Below are 22,725 nucleotides of genomic sequence, written 5' to 3'. Positions count from 1 at the left end.
TTCAAAGTATTGAAACTAATCACATTTTGGCCTTGAAGGCAAGCATTTGACAGTATTGCTTTTAAGGAGTTTGATAGTGAGCAATATCAAATGAAAAATTAACTACCAGGGCTATTTGCGGTGACATCTTTTTTGGGTACACAGTTCAGATATCACTAGGTTCACGGTGAGTTTGTGTGTTCTGAAGCTAATGCCCACTGAATATTTGCCCATATTCACATTTGATGGTACTGGAAGGAGTGGGGTATTTGAGCCTGCTGATCAGCAGTATGTTATCGGAACCATGTGGGGAATTCTGCCTGGCTTGTCTTTCCCCCAGTTCACCTAAGCACTGAAATTCATAAGATGTGCCTAAAACTGACCTACTAAAGTACTTCATAACATATTCCAACTAGTTGTTTTTCCTGTAGTAGTCTGAGATTAAGTTTTCCTCATGAGTAAAAGGAAAGATTAATATTTACAAAGTACACAGTAACTTTTAGGAATAATCCTATTGCATTCATTTTTACCTGTATGTCTCCTTTTATTTATATATATTAGTCAAACAGAAAATGTAAGGAGAAGCACACACTTTTCCTGCTAGTTTTAAGTTTCCATGGTCATATAAGGAATGACAACCCTACCACATAGCAAATATTACAAATGAGAAACCGTTAATACATATTTTAAAAACTTTTTTGGCAAAATTGATTTGGAGTATGGTGAATCCTTTCATTGCTTTAGTTTTTCTACGCATTTGCAAAGCAACTTGTAACCATCAGATTCCTGGACAGTTTTCTAGGGTTGCGTTTTAGTGTTTGTTAAAGTGTTAACATACAGCTAGTAAACTGCTTCTTACTTTTTTATGGTAAACATATGCATAATTATCTAGCACCAGAGTATCAGATCTGGTAATGTTTGAGGTCATGATGTCTCCAAAAGTATTTTCTTAAACCAGTGAAAAGTACAGTTCTTGCTTCAAGTATTGGCCTCGTTACATCTTCTGTTGGGTTGAGGACATTCTGGATGTACTTGTACAGTACGAAATATCAAGTTATTAATCAAAAGCCACAGCTGTTCACCAGTGAGGTAATTACATAGAGGGTCTGTACTTTCATCATGGTTATCTGAGTAAATGCCATGACATTAGAAACACTGCAATATATAAAGATGAGTTTCAAAAATAAAATCAGTTTTCCAGTAAGTTTAACCACACTCTTAGTACTTCTGAAGGAAAAGCTAAGCAAAACCACTTGCCCACTCTTTAAAACAAAACAAACAACAAAGAGCAAAACACAGACCTAGTCAAGCCTTCTTCATAAAGAAGCAAACAGGGAATAAGACCAATTTTGATTTTTTTTTTCAGATCATGTAAATTGTCCTTCCACTTCAGAACATTGAATTATTAATGTTTTCCCTAGATGTGCTGCGATACAGATCTTGACCTATATGCACCAATTAAATAATAAAAGTGTAAGGAAACAGAAGCCATCCAAGCTGTATTAGAAGTCACAGAAAGTGGGTATGGGTTGATTGACGCAACAGCTCTGCAGAATAGGCCCTATAGTAGAGACATTATATATTTTTACAATGCCTAGCATAAAGAGACCTTGACCTTGATTGGATTCTGTAGGGGCTATTCTAATGCAATTACTCATGATAATAGCTTCCCACTGAGCATGTAGAAGCTTTTCCATGCTATAGGTATTCAGATACTACAGTGATGGGTGACAGTATAAAACCCCTCAACTATATACCCTATAGGCCCTGTATGCAAAGGTCTGTGGCCCTGTGGGTCAGGAGAGGCAAAGCAAAGTGAGCAACCTGAGCATATTTTCCTCTAAGCCTGGTTCATATTTGCATAGGAGTTAATGTGCCTTTGCACCTGTTGTACAACTGCAATCCCTTCAGGCACTTGAGTAGTGGGAGAACAATGATAGTATAAGAGGAGGAAAGTTACAGGTCTACCTGGGACTGCAGCTTCCTGTCTTTGGATTTGGAAGTCCCCCTCAAAGGAGAAGGTTTGGAGTGTAACACTTCAAGGAAAGGTTTCAGAGTAACAGCCGTGTTAGTCTGTATTTGCAAAAAGAAAAGGAGTATTTGTGGCACCTTAGAGACTAACCAATTTATTTGAGCATAAGCTTTCGTGCGCTACAGCTCACTTCATCGGATGCATACTGTGGAAAGTGTAGAAGATCTCTTTATACACATAAAGCATGAAAAAATACCTCCTCCCACCCCACTCTCCTGCTGGTAATAGCTTATCTAAAGTGATCACTCTCCTTACAGTGTGTATGATAATCAAGGTGGGCCATTAGCAGCACAAATCCAGGTTTTCTCACCCCCCCCCCCACACACAAACCCACTCTCCTGCTGGTAATAGCTTATCTAAAGTGACCATTCTCCTTACAATGTGTATGATAAGGTATACAGATTGATAGAACCAGAAGAGTTCCCAGAAGTCACCTACTACAGGACAGGCCTAACAAAGAAAATAACAGAACGCCACTAGCCGTCACCTTCAGCCCCCAGCTAAAACCCCTCCAATGCATTATTAAGGATCTACAACCTATCCTGAAGGATGACCCAACACTCTCACAAATCTTGGGAGATAGGCCAGTCCTTGCCTACAGACAGCCCCCCAACCTGAAGCAAATACTCACCAGCAACCACGTATCACACAACAGAACCACTAACCCAGGAACCTATCCTTGCAACAAAGCCCGTTGCCAGCTGTGCCCACATATCTATTCAGGGGACATCATCACAGGGCCTAATAACATCAGCCACACTATCAGAGGTTCGTTCACCTGCACATCCACCAATGTGATATATGCCATCATGTGCCAGCAATGCCCCTCTGCCATGTACATTGGTCAAACTGGACAGTCTCTATGTAAAAGAATAAATGGACACAAATCAGATGTCAAGAATTATAACATTCATAAACCAGTCGGAGAACACTTCAATCTCTCTGGTCACGCGATTACAGACATGAAAGTTGCTATATTACAACAAAAAAACTTCAAATCCAGATTCCAGCGAGAAACTGTTGAATTGGAATTCATTTGCAAATTGGATACAATTAACTTAGGCTTGAAAAGAGACTGGGAGTGGCTAAGTCATTATGCAAGGTAACCTATTTCCCCTTGTTTTTTCCTACCCGCCCCCCCGACGTTCTTGTTAAACCCTGGATTTGTGCTGGAAATAGCTCACCTTGATTATCATACACATTGTAAGGAGAGTGGTCACTTTAGATAAGCTATTACCAGCAGGAGAGTGGGTTTGTGTGTGTGTGTGGGGGGGGTGAGAAAACCTGGATTTGTGCTGGAAATGGCCCAACTTGATTATCATACACATTGTAAGGTGCCACAAGTACTCCTTTTCTTATTGTAAGGAGAGTGATCACTTTAGATAAGCTATTACCAGCAGGAGAGTGGGGTGGGAGGAGGTATTTTTTCATGCTTTATGTGTATAAAGAGATCTTCTACACTTTCCACAGTATGCATCCGATGAAGTGAGCTGTAGCTCACGAAAGCTTATGCTCAAATAAATTGGTTAGTCTCTAAGGTGCCACAAGTACTACTTCAAGGAAACTGAGTTTCCTAGACTTTCTTGCCTCACTCCTGTGGTTTTACCACAAGAGGGCAGGGTAATGGTCCCCTATCTTCATGGGCGTGACATGAAATTTTTTACTGAAGAATTTTATTTTTTACTATTCTTTTAAATTTAAAGGCATGTCAGACATCACTTGGGAAATCTGAAACTAATAATAAAAGGCAGGAGACTGTGGGCATTGGCTGGGAATATTTTTTGAGTAGCAGCTGGCTCTCTTCTTTGTTTTTTACATGAAAAATTAATGATAAAGGTAGCATTGTTGTGGAGTATAGCCCAAGGCTCTGGACCATCAGAAAGCTGATATACACTTCAGTGCCATGTTGCAGAATGTATTGCTTTCCTGCAGTAGTTCTTCATATTTTGAAGAAGAATTGCATAAACCACATATACAGTTTGAACTCAGAATAATTAATACAACACAAAGAATTTGACAGTAATAACCTACATTCCAGGACACTTATTTATATTGCTTGTTATCTTATTTGTCTTTTCATATCTGAGAAAGTAAAGTAACAAAATGACAGCAGAAGCTAATATTTTCCCTGAGCGCACTTGTAATAAGTTACTGTAGTCTAATAACTCATCATTCTGGGCCATATTCTGATCTCATTTAATCCAGGGCAAACTCCACTTATTTCAGTTTAATTACTTGGATTTACACTGGAAAATTAAATTAGAATATTCTGTGTTCAGTCCTACAATAAACTTCAGTAATTGAAGTGATGTATAGAAGAACTGAACAGGATATCCTATTCTAGGAGGATTTGAACTAGAATGGGAAGATTTATTAACCTGAACAGTGTTTGAAAAATTACCCTTATGTGCTGAAAAACAAGCCTGTAAGTTTAGAAACAGTTCAGAAAATATGTTTGTAAGAGACAATATAAAAAAAACTCCTTAAAAATCAGAAAACATGTAAATTGTGGGTGGAATTTAGTTAATAGAAAAGCTGAGATGTAACTGCGTGTATCAAAAGTAGATGAACAACTTAAACAGATTTTGGCTAACCAAAAGGACAACAGAAAAATTCAGCGTAGTTCGTAGTAGGAAAGTTTACAATTTGGAACTGGACCCAGCTAACTTCATATTACTAGTTTATATAAATGCAAATACATATGGTAAGTGTTTTAGTGCCCTATTTCAACACAGCATTTAAGTATTGTGGAAATCTGCTCCCACTTGGCACAGCACCTAAGCACATGCTTAACTTTAAGCGTGGGGTTAAATCAATCTATTAAGCACATCACTAAAGCATGACTTCAGTGGGATTTAAATACATGCTTACAGTTAAGCAAATGCTTTCATGCTGTGCTGAATCATGGTCTAAATGCAGTTTGGATAATGTCAGGTAAAGTTATTCATTTTTTAGCATGTATGAATTATAGACTTGCTTATGGTAAGTTACAAATGGAGCACTTTCCATATAAAAACATTGTTTCAGGACGAGGAAAGTTGCATGAGGTGAAACTTCATTCAATTTTTTGGCCACAACTGGATTGTGTATTAACTTTAAAGTTATCAGAAAAATTAAAACAATTTAAAAATAAGTTTGTATGGTATTCAGTCCTGGATTTGGAGGTTTCTGTTCACATGAAGTCTATTTTCCTGTTAATATTTTATTTTAATTGGGAAAGTGTCACTCCCTTGCCTTTTATTAAGTCTGAATGTACTAGCTCTTTAGCACTCTTAGGACTTGTCTACACTTAAAATGCTTTGGTATCATAGAGATGAGGGAGCAGGCCAGAAGTTAGTCTAGATATCCAGCCTGACAGTGCATAACAGAGTAATTGGACCAAATTCTTTTCTGTTGGACATTGGTATAGTTCCACTAAAGTCAATAGAGTTGTGCTAATTTAATCCAATTTGGCCCCATTATTTTAATACATTTTAGCACCCAATCCAATGCTCATTGAAGTAATGGAAAGACTCCCACTCACTTCAGTAGCTATTGGATCACACTCTCAGTTAATTCTGGTTAATTCTTTGATTTCCATGGAGACATATTTTAATTTCCCATCAATATCCAACAGTCTGGAGTCAGTATCAGAAACTTATCCTGTCTGCTCTCCCCACCACCCCATACTGTTCACAGATTTGGGAAGCTCAAGCAGTCAAAACCAAGAGTCAGGTCTGACAATCATAAGATTGGTTTAAAACTCATGAGATTTTAACAAAAAATAATGCCTTTTGGGTTCTTTTAATTTGTCTGTGGCTTAGAGCCTTTAGGGCACATACAAGCCATATTTTCTAGCTTTTCTATTCAACCATGAGGTTAGAAATTTACATATTTTTTAAACAATGAAAGTTGAGATTCTCACATAATCCCAGGATTCCAGCAGTTGGGGAGTGAAGAGAAACTCTACATCCCACAGGACTTCTGATAATGAGAACGGTCAACACTGAGTTCCACTCAAATTAGATGTGTTCATTTGGAAGGCAGCTATTTCATTAGATTTTATTTTAGGGTTGCTTCCACTTTGCTTGAGTTCAGATTGGATTCTTTAGAGCCCATCCGATCTAAATGAAAACCTATTAATTTAATTGCCAGCATTTTCCAACAGTGAAATGGTTCCCTTACAAAAACAAAGGGAATTAGTAAACTGAAAATTGCCCTTTTACCAGTCTGTGGAGTATAGTTATTGCTGCACATCTTACACATTTAGATTAGTCAATTCAGTGATTAAAGCCCAATCCTGCAATGGGCTATACATGTGTCAGTTCAGGGACCATCCTTGTGGAACATACTGCAGGAGTGGGGCCTAAACCATATGCTCTCTTCTTTTATGTGGTGTAGTGAGGAACAGCTTGTGCTAACTCAGGGGTAAAATTGATTGCACACTAAGCTTAGACACCCATATTTGAAAAGTTTGGCCTTAATTACCAAGACCCCAGTTCAGCAAAGCAGTTAAGCACCTGCTTAAAATTTAGGCCTAGGTTTTAGTTCATCCCTCTTCATCAGAGCTCTTAAAAGTACGCTTAATGTTAACTTTAAGCAGGTGTGCTTTGTTAGCCTTATGTTATGTACATGTGATGTGTTAGGTTACATGTTTGTACATACATTTTCACTTGACTTCCATGAACATCCATTTGAGCAAAATTTTGTTTGGGTGAATGTTGTCTGAAAGCAAATTATGGACCCCTAGACAACATTTGTTTAATCAAGAAAAAAATTGTAATGAAAAGGAATTTGTCTTGAAGGGATGCAGAAGTATACTTTGCAAACATTAAGTCATCCAATGAGGGAACAGAAACAACACTATGTGAGTTAGGTTGAATAGTGATTTCTGAATATTGAATAATTGTATATTTGCTATGAAGAATCAGCAAAACAACATTAATTGCACAATTTCTAATAATGAAGAAATCTGTATAAAATATGATCTGCTTGTGCACAGTTCATTCATTGAAAGCAGGGAGTTCAGAAGTGCAGCAGTTAAAATTAATGAGACCAAGCAGCAGCAGAAACACATTGGAGCTGTCTGTTTTGGTGTGCAAGTGATTCAAATCTGGATGGTTATCTTTGCAACCATAAAGGCTAGAAACGTTTTAAAAAAAAATAAATGAAAGCTCAGATGCTGCAGAGGTCAATAGCATTAGTCCCCTTGCTAGTCCAGGAAAGCTTCTTACTTGCCCTGAGATGTGGATTTTTCAAACCCTCTAGTAATTAGTTATGGACCAGTGAGCAGAGGAGAAAAAAATAAAAAAATAAAATTCACATTTGACTTTTCCATCAGCCACCAGCCTTTCCTTTGAGATTTCTACCATTTAAATAACACTTTAAGGTTATGAGTGACTGATACAGATATCTAAGTAAAGCTGAAGGGTGGAATGCTGTCAGCTGGTACAAAATAAAGTCGTATTGATGGTGTTGTATTGTTGACACTCCTGTTGGGGGGAATCACAATACACATCAAGCTGGAGAAAATATATTAGAGAGCATTTTCAGAAGGAGAGTGTTTTCGCATGTGTGTGGTGGGACATGAGGGTATGGGCGTGTGTGATGAGAATTTTCAGAGGTTTGAAAGGTTTGCTGTTACGTACTTTGAAGGCTCCCCAGCCAATCTGGGTCTAAACTTTCACATTAAACCCTTAGAGGTCTGTAATACAACACTGAAGTAAAGCAGTTAGTTCAGTAGCTAATGAACACTCAAGTGGCAGCTTCCTCCAGAGAAAAGGGTGGGGAATCTTTTCTGCAGCTTACTGTGACCAAATATAGACTGAGCTATGCAGCTGACTCATACATACAGTACATCCGATGTGCCCGTTGCTCCACAGTGCTGAAAAGCGACTCGTGTGTTGTTTAAAAAACCGAAGCCATTGTAAACATTTAGGGCTGGAGTTTTACCTGCCGTAAATTGGTATAGTTGCTTGGAAGTAAGTCTGTGTAGCTCCATTGACTTCCATAGAACTAGACCGAATTACACCATTTGAAAATCTGTTTTGAGATTTGTAGTGCAAGATGATATCATATACAGTTGTCTTTTGCAGTCTAGCTAAAGACGTAGAGAACTATAATAGAAATAAAGTAGTTAAATCAAAATGCACTTTGAGTTTAGAAGCCAAAATTGTTAAGCAATTTGTTTACCAATACATGTAAATCATAGTATGCCACATCCATATTGTATCACTTATGATTCTATTCTATAAATCCTGTTAATCTAAAGAAAAATGCATCGTGTCCCCAGCACTTTTCAATTTTTATCTGGCTTAGCAAACAACAGCATGCTCTGGGGCAGAATACCAGTACAGTACACATCTGCATTAGCAACATAATCTTCATAGTAAAGTACTTCATTATGTAATGTGAGCCATCAGTTCTGGCATTTGTGGCTATCACATCCACACAGTTTCCACATACAGTTCACTGGTTAATTCACAGTCTTCCCCAAATGCAGTGCTGTTGATTGGCCCAGCACAAAGCCATTCCACCACTTATGGCCCCTTGACTCCTCAGTTTAGAAGTGACACATTGGCCAGGGCTTTTTGAATAGCAGTGAATTTCACCCACAAAGAGTTGCAGAGGAGTGTTGAATTCCCTTCTGTGGCTTCTGCTATTTAGCTCCCCTCACACAGCAGAATCATGGCATTTTCATTTCAATTTGAGCCATCCACAGCTGCAGAGGTGCCAAGAAAATATTATGTAGCTAAAGGGGGAAAAATCCTTTCTGACTTACTAGGGTGCAGTTGCCTCTACATTCCTCTGAGCAAATCTTTTCATACTACTAAAAAATTTAAATACTTTAGAAGTAAAGTCTGAAAAGCACTGTAAATGCAGACTAGTTGGCTTTAGTCAACACTCCTTAACTACAGGATGTTGGACTGGAGCATGAGAGGTTTGTTGCTGTTGCCCCGGAGAAAAGATTAAGCACTGAGATAAGCTTTTCTAAATGAGCGTATTTCATCCATCAGACTTTCTTGGCTGTTCTTACTATATAAAGTTTGCACTTCTTGCTGCAATATTGAACAGCTGCTACACAAAATGGAAGGCCAGTGTCACGTGTCTAGATGAGGCAGCTTGCAATGTACTCTTATTCAGTTGATTGGATATTATCCTAAGGAATGATAACTACCAAAAATGCTTTTAAAAATTATACTAAAATGTCAAATATTTAGTTAACAACCCAAGATACTTTAATAAAAAATATTCACAAAAGTAATGAGCCTTCTAAGGAGTTGCAAGTGGTTCTGATCATTGTTAAATAAAGGTATGTAACAGTAACATTATCTCTGACACACAACAGCTTTCTCTACAGATTTATGTTGTTTGAGATAAATAGCAATTCAATGAACATTGGTACTAACTGTTTTATTATCAAGAGACTGAATTAAAGGAGTGATGTGATTGCCGCGTAGGCTTCATTGCATCGCACACTAATGCCCTAGATAAAGCTAATTAGATATTCTCAGTTGTACCTGTGTATACATGTAGGGAAGGAAGAAAAAAATAATCTTGTATTGTTTGGATATTTGTTGCAATTATAACAAGATCTCACCTTTGGAATGTCAATTTTTTTTTTCACTGTAAAGCAGTAATATGCAAAAAGGTCAACAATGTGAGTGAGGGATAATATCTAAGATGGATGGAAACTTAGTTTTTAAAATACTGGTTAAGGACTAGGTGTACTATACTCCCAGTGATATGCAACCATGTGTGATAGATTTGTAAAAGTCTACAGCTAGTTAAACATTGGTCATAGAAAAAAACTATTTTGTTTGCCAGTTCTACACCAGGAAAATTACCCATTGCTGATAGTGAATGTTAGCATGGATGCAGACAAACTGCTGCCGAACACAATTTAACAGTAGCTGTAGACCAGAACAAACCACGTTTAGTAGTATTTCAGAAAGTTATGGGGACAGATTTTAACCCTAGTTTTCTGAACCAGAGGTGAACAAGGTAAGTCTTGATCTACAGTTGCAGTTAAACTGTGTTCAGCACCAGTTCAGCCACACACATTGTTGACTTTATATCAGCAATGTGTAATGTTTTAGTGTCAATCAGGACTTGAATGCTATTAGATGAATTCAACATACTACAGTAGCGCTCTTAATTTTTGGCACTTTATAGTATCAGCAGTCATTAATATCCTAAAATCTTTAAAATAGATGTTTAAAATACTAGTTTTAGTGTATTTAATTGAAAGGTGTCTTATTGACATACACATGCATTTGAACAAAGTTAAATATTAAACTTAATGTTATTATATAGCTTATATTAAGGCAATGGAGTACTGACAGTTTTGACCATAATACACTGTAGTTGTCAATACTTGTTTCCAAACAGCTTTGAGGCTTGTCCAAATTAACTCTCTCATATCACCAAGGTTTAATAAATGATAGACTGAACTTAACCAAGTCTGCTTGCCACTAGGCACCCCTCTCATGGCTAGGCATAGCAGCTCCTCACTGGGCGAGCACTTCCTAGCTGAAGTCACTCCAGTGCTGTGGCACTTCCTATATCTGGAAACTCATTCAGCAGCTCAGCTGCTCTGGCTAGGTCATAGTCTTTAGTCTACCGTTCCTAGGTCAGCTGTCCAAACTGAAAATCCAAAACTGTTTTTAACAGAAACAAAAATCCTTCTGCCTCTCAGTGCTTCTGTATCATGATGCCAACGTTTCCCAACCTAGTGCTAAAAATTTCCCAAATCTGGCAAAATATTCCCAGACTCTGGGAATTTTTTACCAGTTTGGGAAATTTTTGGCACTAGCTAGTGCTTCTATATCCTGGGAAATTTCCCCAAATCTGGGAATTTGGGGGTAAGATGTTTCACCTTGGGAAATTGCAGGGCAAATTGGGAAACTGTAGGGCACATGCTGTCAAAAAAATCCCAGATTTGGAGAAATTTCTAAGGATATAGAAGCGCTGCTGCCTCTCTGGGACTCTTCGTCAGAGAGCCCTCTATTCAACCTACAGCCTCCTTGCTGGGCTCAGCAACCATTGTGACAGGTTTGTACATCCCATTCTCAGGGTTGGTAGGGGAATTTTAACCCTTCCATTCACTCTTGATTTTTTTAAATTTTACTTTGAAGTAAATTTAAATCTAGTTTCAGAGTAGCAGCCATGTTAGTCTGTATTCGCAAAAAGAAAAGGAGGACTTGTGGCACCTTAGAGACTAACAAATTTATTTGAGCATAAGCTTTCGTGAGCTACAGCTCACTTCAACGGATGCTCAAATAAATTTTTTAAATCCAGTGATTGTCAGAATCCACAGAACAGGCTTAATGTGAGCAGTCACAGCTTGAGCTTCCTTGCATAGCTCCGGCACTGAACGACCTGGAGGGGTGAGAACGTACTCCAGTTACTGTATCCCTGTCTCAGTTGTGGTTCTCTGCCGAAACTGCTAGCAAAGGGTTCAGGTTAGTGCCAGTTGTGGTGCTGCTGCTTGTAATGTGGGTATTTAGATATCATGGTCAGAGATGCTGCAAAATACCTAAGATGGAGGGGCTGGCTTCTATATAAGTTTTGGGAGGTAACCCTGAAGGTGTGTGTGTTTCTCAAGAGCAGGTAGCAGAAACACCTCCTCTCACTCCCAAGATGAAGTGCCCTGGGTGGTGCCTGAGCCTGCCCATTTAGGAACAAATTCTGCTCTCTTGTACATTGGTGTAATCCAGTCTAACTTCAGTGACTTCAATGGAGTTATTCTGGATTTACATTGGGATGACTGTGATGTTTTGGGGATCGCCCAAACTGGTCAGGAGCTCTGTCACCACCTACTCTGTAGCTTCAGGGTGTCTTTGTGCCATGTGGTTATGGTTCAGATCCCTGCCACAAGTAGCCAGCCCATAAGCATAAGGTTTCACCCTGGCTTTCATCAGCCTAGTTACTCTTTGCAGGGTGACACCAACAGTCCTGTGTGTTTCCAGATCCATCCTCACCAAGTTCTTAATTACCAAACACTTGGACTGTTCCCGTGTGGTTTGTCACGCCGAAGGTAAGAAACCAATCCACCAGTTATCTGTTCACTTGGGCATACACAGTACACACAGTTTTCACACCAGAGACCTGCTTGTAGTCTAAATAAACAAACATTTATTTAATAGAAAAAAACACACTCAAAGATGAAATAATAAGAAAACAAGCATACACAAGTTACACAGAAAATAAACATAATGACTTTACACTTCCATATTAGATAAAATCCTTTTTCTAATATAAGTTACCTATTGCTTTTAAAAAGTTTCCCAGCAAAACCCGCTAGCTATAGCGGGATCCAGTATTCAACAGACAGTTTCACTCCCAGAGGCTGTTCCTTGGTTTCTAGATAATTTTCAGTTCAAACTCCTTCCATTTTAAAATAGTTTGCAGTTTTTTTCCTCTTCAGTCACTGTAAATATTCAAAGGGGAAAACTCCCTCCTTGCTTAGTTTTCAAAGACTGGGGTTTTCTTTTCAGTTTCAAGCTCTTCCCATGTGCTTTGATGCTTTCTTGTTGCTTTTTCTTGAGCTGTACAATAGCTAGGTGCTTTGAGTCAGTTTCATCTGGTAAAGAACACAAGAGCTACCATACTGGGGTCAGACAATGGTCCATCTTGTCTGGTATCTATCTCTGACAGTGGCTTATACCAGAGCTTCAGGGAGAGTGCAGAAAACAGGGTAATTATGGAGTGATCCAACTCTGCCTTCTGCTCCTGGCTTCTGGCAGTCACCCTGAGCACAGGGTTGCATTGCTGGCCATCTTGGCTAATAGCCATTGATGGACCTATCCTCCATGAACTTATCTAGTTCTTTTTTGAGCCCAGTTATATTTTGGTCATTACAACATCCCTGGGCAATGAGTTCAACAGGTTTGTTTGTGTTGTGTGAAAAAGCACTTCCTTTTGTTTGTATTAATGTCATCAGGTGACTCCTGGTTTTTTATTGTGTGAAAGGGTAAATAACATTTCTCTATTCACTTTTGCACACAATTCATGATTTTATAGACTTCTATCATATTCCCCCTTAGTCCTCTCTTTTGTAAACTGAACAGCTCTAATCTTTTTTTAGTCTCTCCTGGTATGGAAGCTGTTCCTTACCCTTGGAAGGTAGCCTCTCCTTGCCTGATTGCTTCATTGCCCTATTGCAGTGTTTCCCAAACTTGAGATGCTGCTTGTTCAGGGAAAGCCCCTAGTGGGCCCGGCCGGTTTGTTTACCTGCCGCATCTGCAGGTTCGGCCGATCGCGGCTCCCACTGGCCGCGGTTCACTGTGCCCGGCCAATGGGGACTGCGGAAAGCAGCGGCCAGTATGTCCCTCGGCCCGCGCCACTTCCTGCAGCCCCCGTTGGCTGGGCACAGTGAAGCGCGGCCAGTGGGAGCCGCGATCGGCCGAACCTGTGGATGCGGCATGTAATCAAACTGGCCTGGCCCGGCCCGCCAGGGGCTTTCCCTGAACAGGAGGTGTCCCAAGTTTGGGAAACACTGCCCTATTGTGAGGTGATGATGAAGCTGCACCACAGTTACAGTTATAATCTATGTATGATACATACTAATGGTTCTTAACCTCTTTATCATTGTGGGCCACATATGCAGCTCTCTCTGTGTTATGTGGACCACATCCACACACTATATATGCAACCTGTATGGCCCTGAGGACATCACATGGGCTGCAGCTGTGTGCTGATTGGGCTGCGGCTTGAGAACCACTGATGCATACATACATTCATAAACATAACATATATACATATCTCATAGTGACTATTAAGTTCAGAACATTACAAATGTTCATAAAAAATCTTACTTGATATACTTTTATAGTAGAATAACACAGTTTGCAATCAGTTGGTTTAACTGCTTGTTTTTGGAGTTTAAACCTTCTGTTCTCGCCTTGGGGTGTCTGGATCCTGATTGTCACTGAGAGCAAAATTTGGGCCATTGAGTTCATTTTCCCACTGAGTTATATGAGGGCTAGATTCTGGTTGTAGATTCTGTGCCTGGTTTCATCCTATCCCTCCTCCTGTGGGGATCCATGTACCCCTGTCAGTGCTATACTAGTGGGGTGCTTGTACTTCCCACTTATTTTTGCTGGCTCCTAGTAAGTAAGCAAGGAGGAACAGTCTGCTGGTGCCCTTTTACCCAGTTGTAATCTGGACCTTATTGTGCAACCCTTGGAATATTTGTTTTTACATTTGTAATGCAACAGTAACATACAGATCTATAGATGAAGAATAAATGTAGGTTAAGGAACTAATTATAGTATTTTCCTCAGCCAGAACAGGGTCACGTATTATCGTGCTAGTGTAAATGGTGATCATTTCAGGCTTCAGTTTGAAAACAGACATTTTAAAGGAACGTATGGGTTACTCATCTTATTATGGGTGTAATTACTTATTATGGGTGTAATATCAAAACTTCATTAATTTACCAGAACTGGTATTTTAAGAATTGATTATTCTGCATGGAGTTCTTGATTATGGTCAGAACCTTTTTGTATACCCTCTTGGGTATTCGTGACTGATTAAAAGCTTCCAAGCACGTTCTGTTAAGAAGCAAGAATCTCTTTAGGTGTGGTGCAGTTTTATAACGGAATCTCAGGAGATGACGTGGCCTTCTCAGCAAGGTTATAGGGATAACTGTGAAACTTCAGTATTATCAAATACTTGGCAAGAGAGCAGAACACCATCAAGCCATGAAAACTGTAGGTGGGGCACATATATGCAGGCAGCACATCTAAATATATCATATTCAGGCCTTTAATTTTTCTACAGCCTGTCCTCAAACTATAGAGTGCCCTGTGGTTTGCTATTCAAAGAGGTTTTCTTAACTATGAGTTAGGATATTGGAGACCCTGGAGTTGGCAAATTTGTAGTGTTCTGTAAATGTATCATGCTGACAAGTAAAAACTGTAATAGACATGTGTATAGTAAATATCCATTTTCAAGGCCATTGTCAAGTTGGATGTCTGTGCTCACTTCACTTGGTTTTAAAGACTAATGCTTATATCAGATACTGTAAGCACTGAGGACCATGGTCCATTGCCCAAATCATCTTATTGATTGATGGGAAACATTTCTTTCTGTGATGATCTGGGATCTAGTGCCAGTTCCCAAAAAGTTATCCCATCTCTGTTATAGTATCTTGGGCACAAAACGTGAGCTTTCCAAATTGGGAGTTCACAAAACCAAATAGAAATCGGAAGACACTGCTTTTAAAAAAATCCCAAACAAACAAAACAAAACAACAAAAACAATTTTCTGGTGTACTGTTTTTGTTATGGCTGCTTTGATTATAAGCATAGAAGGTGAAATCCTAGCCCACTGAAGTCAGTGACAAAACTCCCAATGACTTTTATAGGTCCTGTATTTTACTCATATTTCTGTAGAGGTCAGGTAAAAGAAATGGAATAGATCACCAAACTTGAGCCTGAGAACCAAAAAGTGAGGAAAATCACAAATATAATGTGAAACTGGCCAGTTGAATTCCAATGTTGAAATGGAATGAAATTCAAAAAACTTGTCTAGTTAACAGTAAATCTAGGGCCTGGTTTTGCCTTTACTGCTTCTGATCATCTTATTACACCTACAAATTGTACACACACCTAGTCTGTGTAAACCATTTTATTATTGTTGTTATCCCATTCACTCTGCTTATTCATTACACCCAGCTGTTACAGTCTTCAAGACTGTCTGCTCTTTGGGGCAGTGACTGTTACTTACTCTGTCTGTACAGTAGCTAGTGCATAGGGTCCCCCACCAGGTTGAGACCACTATATACCAATTTAATACAAATAATAAATAATAATAAAATTAACCACTGTGTTACTTCAATTTTACACCAATATAACTCCAGTGATTTCAGTGGACTTTGGAGTATGCAGTATATCATGGCTGCATGCTCATGCAGAACCTCTTCTCTTGAATATAAAGACTGGGGTGGTCCTTGGCACGTCTCTAGGTGTGCAAGTTAAGCAGGTATCCAGAGCATTTTCATCTTCTTGTGCAGCCACATAGTAATGGAAACATCTGGCCCTGAGGGTATAGAAGATGTAAACAGTACACTACAGTGAAAACAAGTGCATAGTTCTTGTTACAGCTGAAATGCACAATTAGATCGGTTTTCAGGAATTCCAAAGTTTGGTATTTTGCCACTCCACCCTTGGGAGGCTTCTTCAGCATCTTGTTTCCCTTTTATTTAAAACACCCCCTAAATGTCTAGCAGTTTAAAAATACCATAGTTCTCCCTATGTCCAATACCACAGTTAAGAATATTCCTTTTTGGAACTGTCATTGATCAATGTAGATGTGTATCATTTTGCAATATGATCAGCTGATGATACCTGTGACATATAATATGTACGGAATGATATTTTATTATAGCTCACATGGGAAAGAACTCCCAGCACTGCTAGCTATTCAAATACGGGTTGATGTTGAAAAGAGTTGCCAGCACCACCACATTAAAATACCATTTAAGTAATGTGCCACTAGACCCTTGTTTGTGGGTTTTGGCAAAAAACAGACCTTTTCCAAAGCTGATGCCTTTTATACCAAAGGGAAGCTTTATAATCCTTTGAAAGAGAGACACAAAGGGTCAAATCCAAGGTCTGTGCTAAAATTCCCATTTATTGCAATGGGAATTTTTCTTGAATAAAGATCGACTAAAAACTGAGTAAGGATTTTAAGATTTGACCTGTGCTGTGTAGGAGATCAAAGACATTGCACAATGATAGACTTTTTCTTTCTGACATATTGTTCTGGATTGCATCAATTTAACATGTTGGAGCTGCCCTTGGCATTCTTTGTAAGATGACAAATGAGATTTTGTTAGCACTGGGAATAATGCCTCTGTCTCTCTCCGGTATGTTGATGCCTTGTTACACTATCATTCTTGTAAGTTTTGTTTCTTCTATGTGAGTAACACTTTGTTCTTGGGAACAATTCAGGAGGCTTGTTTGTTGCAAAGTTTAAAAATAAAGCACTTTTTGTAAATGAAAGTGTCAGTGCAGCGGATAACACTGGCTACGCCCTTTAAAAGGGAGGCACAGCTCCTACTCCAGCATGTTCGCCCTCAAGGCCTCTTCCCGAGTCATCTGGGATGCCTCCTGCTGCGGCTGCTAATGGAGTTACTTTGGATTTACATTGATGTGAGAGCAGAATTTACCCCTGCATTCACTGTAGAGAGCGAGTATATTTAAGGTTAATTTGGGCTTGGTTTTTAGAGGTGGGACACGCAGTACAGTACTAATATTGCATTACAAAATAGCGGTACCAATGTAAATGTCTGTAGCAGCATCTTATTCCTAGCTGCTCAGGAAAACAGGTATCTCTAGCTAAGAGAGGTTTTGCATCAACTATGTTATCATGACAGGTTTCAGAGTAACAGCCGTGTTAGTCTGTATTCGCAAAAAGAAAAGGAGTACTTGTGGCACCTTAGAGACTAACCAATTTATTTGAGCATGAGCTTTCGTGAGCTACAGCTCACTTCATCGGTATGCATCCGATGAAGTGAGCTGTAGCTCACGAAAGCTCATGCTCAAATAAATTGGTTAGTCTCTAAGGTGCCACAAGTACTCCTTTTCTTTTTATGTTATCATGAATTCACATGAGGAACATAAGAGGTGATTTCTGTTCCTTCCTTACACTTTGTTTATATTTCTGCTGATTTAGAAACATAACATTTTCTTGTAGCTTATTTACGTACAATATTAATGTATTATATGGTAGCAATTTAGTTCTTTTGGTACAAGGGCCCTTTATATGAGGCTATATTATTTGTAATTGCTGTGTTAACTGGACATCTCTGCAATCCCTAGAAAGAGGGAGAAAACCTGATTAGCAATAAATTATTAGTTATTAATTATAGATTTTTTATAAGTGTCAGTTCAGATGTGCTAGCTTCTTAATCATATCTTTAAGGGAGGCTGTGCTACTGGCTCTGTCTGTGTTTTGTGTATGTATTCGTTTGAAAATTGGGCCAGCTTTTCAAGAATATAATGATTGCTGATACAGGGGATGTGCAGTAGCTTTTAGGACTGAACAGTATGATTTATAAAAAATTTACTTAAGGAGAGTAGATCCAGTACCTCAGTTTCTGTGTGTGCATGTGAAATTGAGTTTGGGGACACGTATTTAAATTAAAGGGCTAAATTCATCCATAACTCTTGATTTCAGTGAAGCTGTACCAAGGTAAGCTTGGCTCTATGTGCAGCAAGACAAACATAATAAATCATGTTGACATCACTAAGAACTCAAACAATGTTTTTTAAATCTACTAAGAAATAGATTGTGTATTTAGGCACAGCTCTGAATGTGTGTAAATCACCAGTTAGGAGTAATCCAAGGAGGCATTGTGTCTCAGAGACATGCTTCAGAGGCACAATTCACTCTTTGCTTCTCCCTTGCAGAGATTCAGATAGTAATTTATTGCTTATGCAAGCAGCAAGTTGCAACACTCCCCACCTTAACTTAAGTGTGCTGGTCAGCATGCTGAATGGAGTCAGAGATCCACCTCTCCCAGCCCACCTGCTCTAGAGGTCCGGGGTGACCTACCTGCTATGCACCTGGACCCAAAGTCCTGGTAGCCTATGAAAGGGGGCCCAGGGTGTTCTTTTGCAGGCAAATACTCAAAGTCACAGTCTATCCCTATAGTATTTTTAAAGATATTTATAATAAAAGGATGCTACATTTGATTGACCCTCTTGAAAGGAAGGTCCATATTGGGGCTCTGACTGTTTGTCAATGTTCTTTTGATTTGTGGCCATTTCATTATATCTTTGTATCAGCCAGTAATGTTTTTTTGTTCTCTCTCAGTACTCAGAATTGTGGAGTTAACATTTGTTGAATGATCTCTGTGCACCTGGGTTTCCTATAAACATTTATGTTAATGTTTTTCTGGGACCTTAAACCTGAGCAATGTTTGTTGGGCATGCCTCTCTTTTTGAGTGACAATACTGAATCAGACGCCTGGGTCAAAGATAGAAATGAGTCAAACCATGACTCACTCGTAAGTTTGACACAGATTCCACTGTGCTCCTTCGTGCACAGAAGACAAACTATTGATAAATAATTCATTGACTCAGTAAGTTATCATGATGTGAATTTTAATTTACTTTTTGTGTCAGAACAGGCCATGATACTAGAACAATGAGTAGGATTTGGTAAGGCTGTTACCTTAGAGACCTTCTAGGATAACATTCTGTCTCACTAGTTGAGCACGATGATGGCTAGGGAGTGTTGTACAAAGCAATTATTTCATCTTAGGTACATTATGTTTCCCTTTCCTCTGAAACATCAAGTACTGATTGTGACGTTGCATTCCATGTGTTTTATGGAAATATGCTTAAGAGTGTGAATATATTGTAACTGGAATATGCTTTATACAAAAGGTCTCTTGTAAGGTATCATTACAAAGCTTATAATCTACTGAGTGTGTTCATCCTATTTGTATGTATGTATGATTTTTGTATCTGAAGCTAGAAATATGAAGTATAACGCTGAAGTCCTATTGTAATTATGCAAAGTGTGGGCCATTAATGGTGGTTTGGAAGCTTGATGGCTCCCATTGACTAGGACAATTGGTTGTAAATGGCTCTGTTTACTTGTAAGCCTTCCTTCCAGCCAGTGAGTAATGAAGTCTCACAGGACATGTGAACATGTCACATGATCCTGGAATCCATCTTAAACCTGGTGCTTTTCCATTTAGAAGGAAGGGTGGGAACCCAGAGAGAGACAAAGGATTCCCGTCTTGTGCCAAAGATATAAAAGGTGGTGGAACAGAACAAAGGAGGCTGCTGGTCATGAGAAATCCCCAAGTTACCACCTGAGCTGGAACTAACAAGGACTGTACCAGGGGAAAGGATTAGGCCCAGACTAGGAAGGAGTCTAGTTTGTGAAAGAAGCTTATTGGAACATCTCTGAGGGTGAGATTTTATCTGTAATCAGTTTCTTAATGTATTAGGCTGAGACTTGCGTGTTTTGTTTTATTTTGCTTGGTAACTTACTTTGTTCTGTCTGTTATTACTTGAAACCACTTAAATCCTACTTTTTATACTTAATAAAATCACTTTTGCTTATTAGTAAACCCAGAGTAAGTGATTAATACCTGGGGGACCAAACAGCTGTGCATATCTCTCTATCAGTGTTATAGAGGGCAGACAATTTATGAGTTTACCCTGAATAAGCTTTATCCAGAGTAAAATGGATTTATTTGGGGCTTGGATCCCATTGGGAACTGGGTGTCTGGGTGCTGGAGATAGGTGACATGCTGAGCAGTTTTTGGTTACAGTCTTTGGGGGCATGGACCAGACCTGGGTCTGTGTTGCATGAGGCTTGTATGTTTGGCTCAACAAGACGGGGTTCCGGAGTCCCAAGCTGGCAGTGAAAACGGGCTCAGAGTTAATCTCAGCACGTCAGGTGTCAGTCTCAAGGGGGTCTCTGTGACCGAACCTGTCACACTGATTATGACCAGAGACAAGATATTGCAGTAGATCGTCCAGTGGATAGCATCTGGGGTGACAGATATTGTGTGCACGTACTTCTGTGTTTTTCCCCAAACCCAAAACTGTCACAAAGCAATATGGCAGCTAGACTAACGTTTTATCCAGCAGTTTTTTGCTAATTCGAAGGGGCAGTTAACTAACTGTTAAAGTTAACAGGTATAAAAGGCAGCCTACCTTGACGGTAGTCCCCAGGCTTACCTATATTATTATTTCCATATGTTATTTCTGCTAGAGGTTGATGAGGTCTGAGCACAGGACTGGGAATCAGGAGCTCTTGCATCTTAATCCTGGTTTTGAGTATCTCTTTCTTAGTAGGCGTAGGGCAGTCATTTACCTCTCTACACAGTTTACTCATCTGTAAATTGAAATGGAAAGAACCTGTAATTCTATGGGTGTGCATACATACAGATAATGAAATACGCCCTGGGATTTGGATGGCAATACATTTCTACTATTACCTTCTGCAAGCAATGACTGCTTGTACAACCAAAGTGACAGCTTTGGCCATGGGAGGGCGGGAGGAGGTATAGTGATTAAGGGGTAAAATTTTCAAGTGTCTACGTCCCGTTTTCATAAGTCTCGTTGACTTACAATGGGATGTAGGTTCCTAAATCGCTCAGGTGCTTTTGAAAAATTGCAGTGGGAAGTCATTTCTTTCAGAAACCCCATGTTGCTGACTATGGAATGGCAATAACATTTACTAATATTTAAATGTGGAGAAGTGTCCTTATCTTTCTAGAGTGTACTTCGATAGATGTAGTTTATCCTGTGATTATTTCCTAACTGCTTGAGCCATTGCAGAGGCTGACAGCAATTTATTTGCTTGAATTCTTCATTCTAAGGTGAATCAGTCTATTTATTTTCCAATAGATGTGTTCATTGCATACTCCTTTGAATCTGCAGTCATTTTAGATCTCTGTTTACCTTTATTAGACAATCGAATGTTGAACAGCAAAACAGGGCCTCTGCTGTTGTTGTACTCTGTATGTGTGGGAAAATGCATTCTTTTTAGTCATCTTTGGCAAGGGGAAGTAATGTTTACTGTAGATGTGACTGTCCTTTTCTTGCCGTTGTGGCTGCCATGCTGTTTTAGGCTGCTGAATAAGATACTTGTCTAAGACGGTGAAGGACAAAAATGTGCACTAGAGATTTTTCTTTTAGGAGGTAGTCTTATAAAAACCATGCTGTTTGCTCAGCTGTTAACCCTTTATCTCTAATGGCTTGTTCTGGTTATGGCAGCTTTGTCTGCTGCAACAGGAGAGGTCTGTACTAACTGTATCATGATGTGACTTTCAGGCTTTTGGTTCTTATTGTAATGTTTTTTCCCTTAAAGATAATACCGCAGTTCTCACCAAGTTCAAGCCATCAAGGTCAGCAGGTATTGTACTAACCAGCAATATGCCTTGTTCTCTTTTGTGTGTGTCATCTTTCAGTTTCTCTCTTTGTTCACATTTGGAATTTAGATCAGTTGTGTCATAGATATTTCATAAAACCAGATCATAGCTCAGTGAGATTGATGGAACCATTTTAAATGTATAACATGTACCTCATACATTCTAGTGTAAATTCTTGATTGGAAATAGAGATTGTCCTTATTAATACTATTAAGGAAAGACACTTTTGTTTAAATACAAATGCTGCCAAAAACAGATAGAGCTCTTTTCACTCCCAGCATATGTAATCAGCTACATTAAACTCTGAGTTATAGTTTCCCTTGAATTTAGCGTTAAACTCTCCAACTCTACATTCATGATAATACAACATAATTAAAAATTGTAAGGCTTTCATCCCAGACTGTCACTGTCTAAAGTTCCAACTTTCTCTTTAGGTATTTTGTGACGTGAACAGCTTTGTTTCCCAAATAAATGGGACAGGTATAAGAATACTAATTACTTGTTATCAACAACTATCAAGCAGTCAAATTTCTTTTTTTGACATGCCTCTCGTGTTAAATGCTGGTCTGTTTTCTGTTGTGTTGAGTATTTGTGCTGGGCTGAAGATATACTGAATTAAAAGGTCAGCTCTGAAGCCTTTTTCCTTGTCTGTACTTCTGAAAATCTAGTGTTATTGTTTTGAAACAAATATTCACCATGGGGATTATGAATCTCTATTTTGAGAAGAGCACAGTTTTGTCTGGTCCTCAAAGTGGTACCTAAGGGATAGTGGGATATGAAAGGAAGAAAATAATCCTATTACTCCTGAGCCGAATTTTCAAGGATG

The 22,725-nt window shown here is 39.0% G+C and overlaps 1 protein-coding gene across 4 annotated transcripts in view; it reads left to right on the top strand.

Moving 5' to 3' along the window:
• Window positions 1-22,725, top strand: part of ANO5 (anoctamin 5) — a 95,060-nt gene that overhangs the window by 1,694 nt on the left and 70,641 nt on the right. For 2 of the 4 annotated variants that reach the window (XM_084630754.1, XM_084630752.1), the window contains exon 2: window positions 21,839-21,883. The exons of the other annotated variants lie outside the window; for them this stretch is intronic. In XM_084630754.1, coding sequence (XP_084486880.1) covers window positions 21,839-21,883 — 45 coding nt within the window. The remainder of the gene's footprint in view (window positions 1-21,838; window positions 21,884-22,725) is intronic. 4 annotated transcript variants of the gene reach the window in all.

Source organism: Lepidochelys olivacea, assembly GCF_965140295.1.
Source record: "Lepidochelys olivacea isolate rLepOli2 genome assembly, chromosome: 6".
In the NCBI taxonomy this organism is placed as follows: domain Eukaryota; kingdom Metazoa; phylum Chordata; order Testudines; family Cheloniidae; genus Lepidochelys; species Lepidochelys olivacea.
Note: the sequence above shows the minus strand (reverse complement) of the source record. Positions and strands in the feature narration are given on the sequence as shown.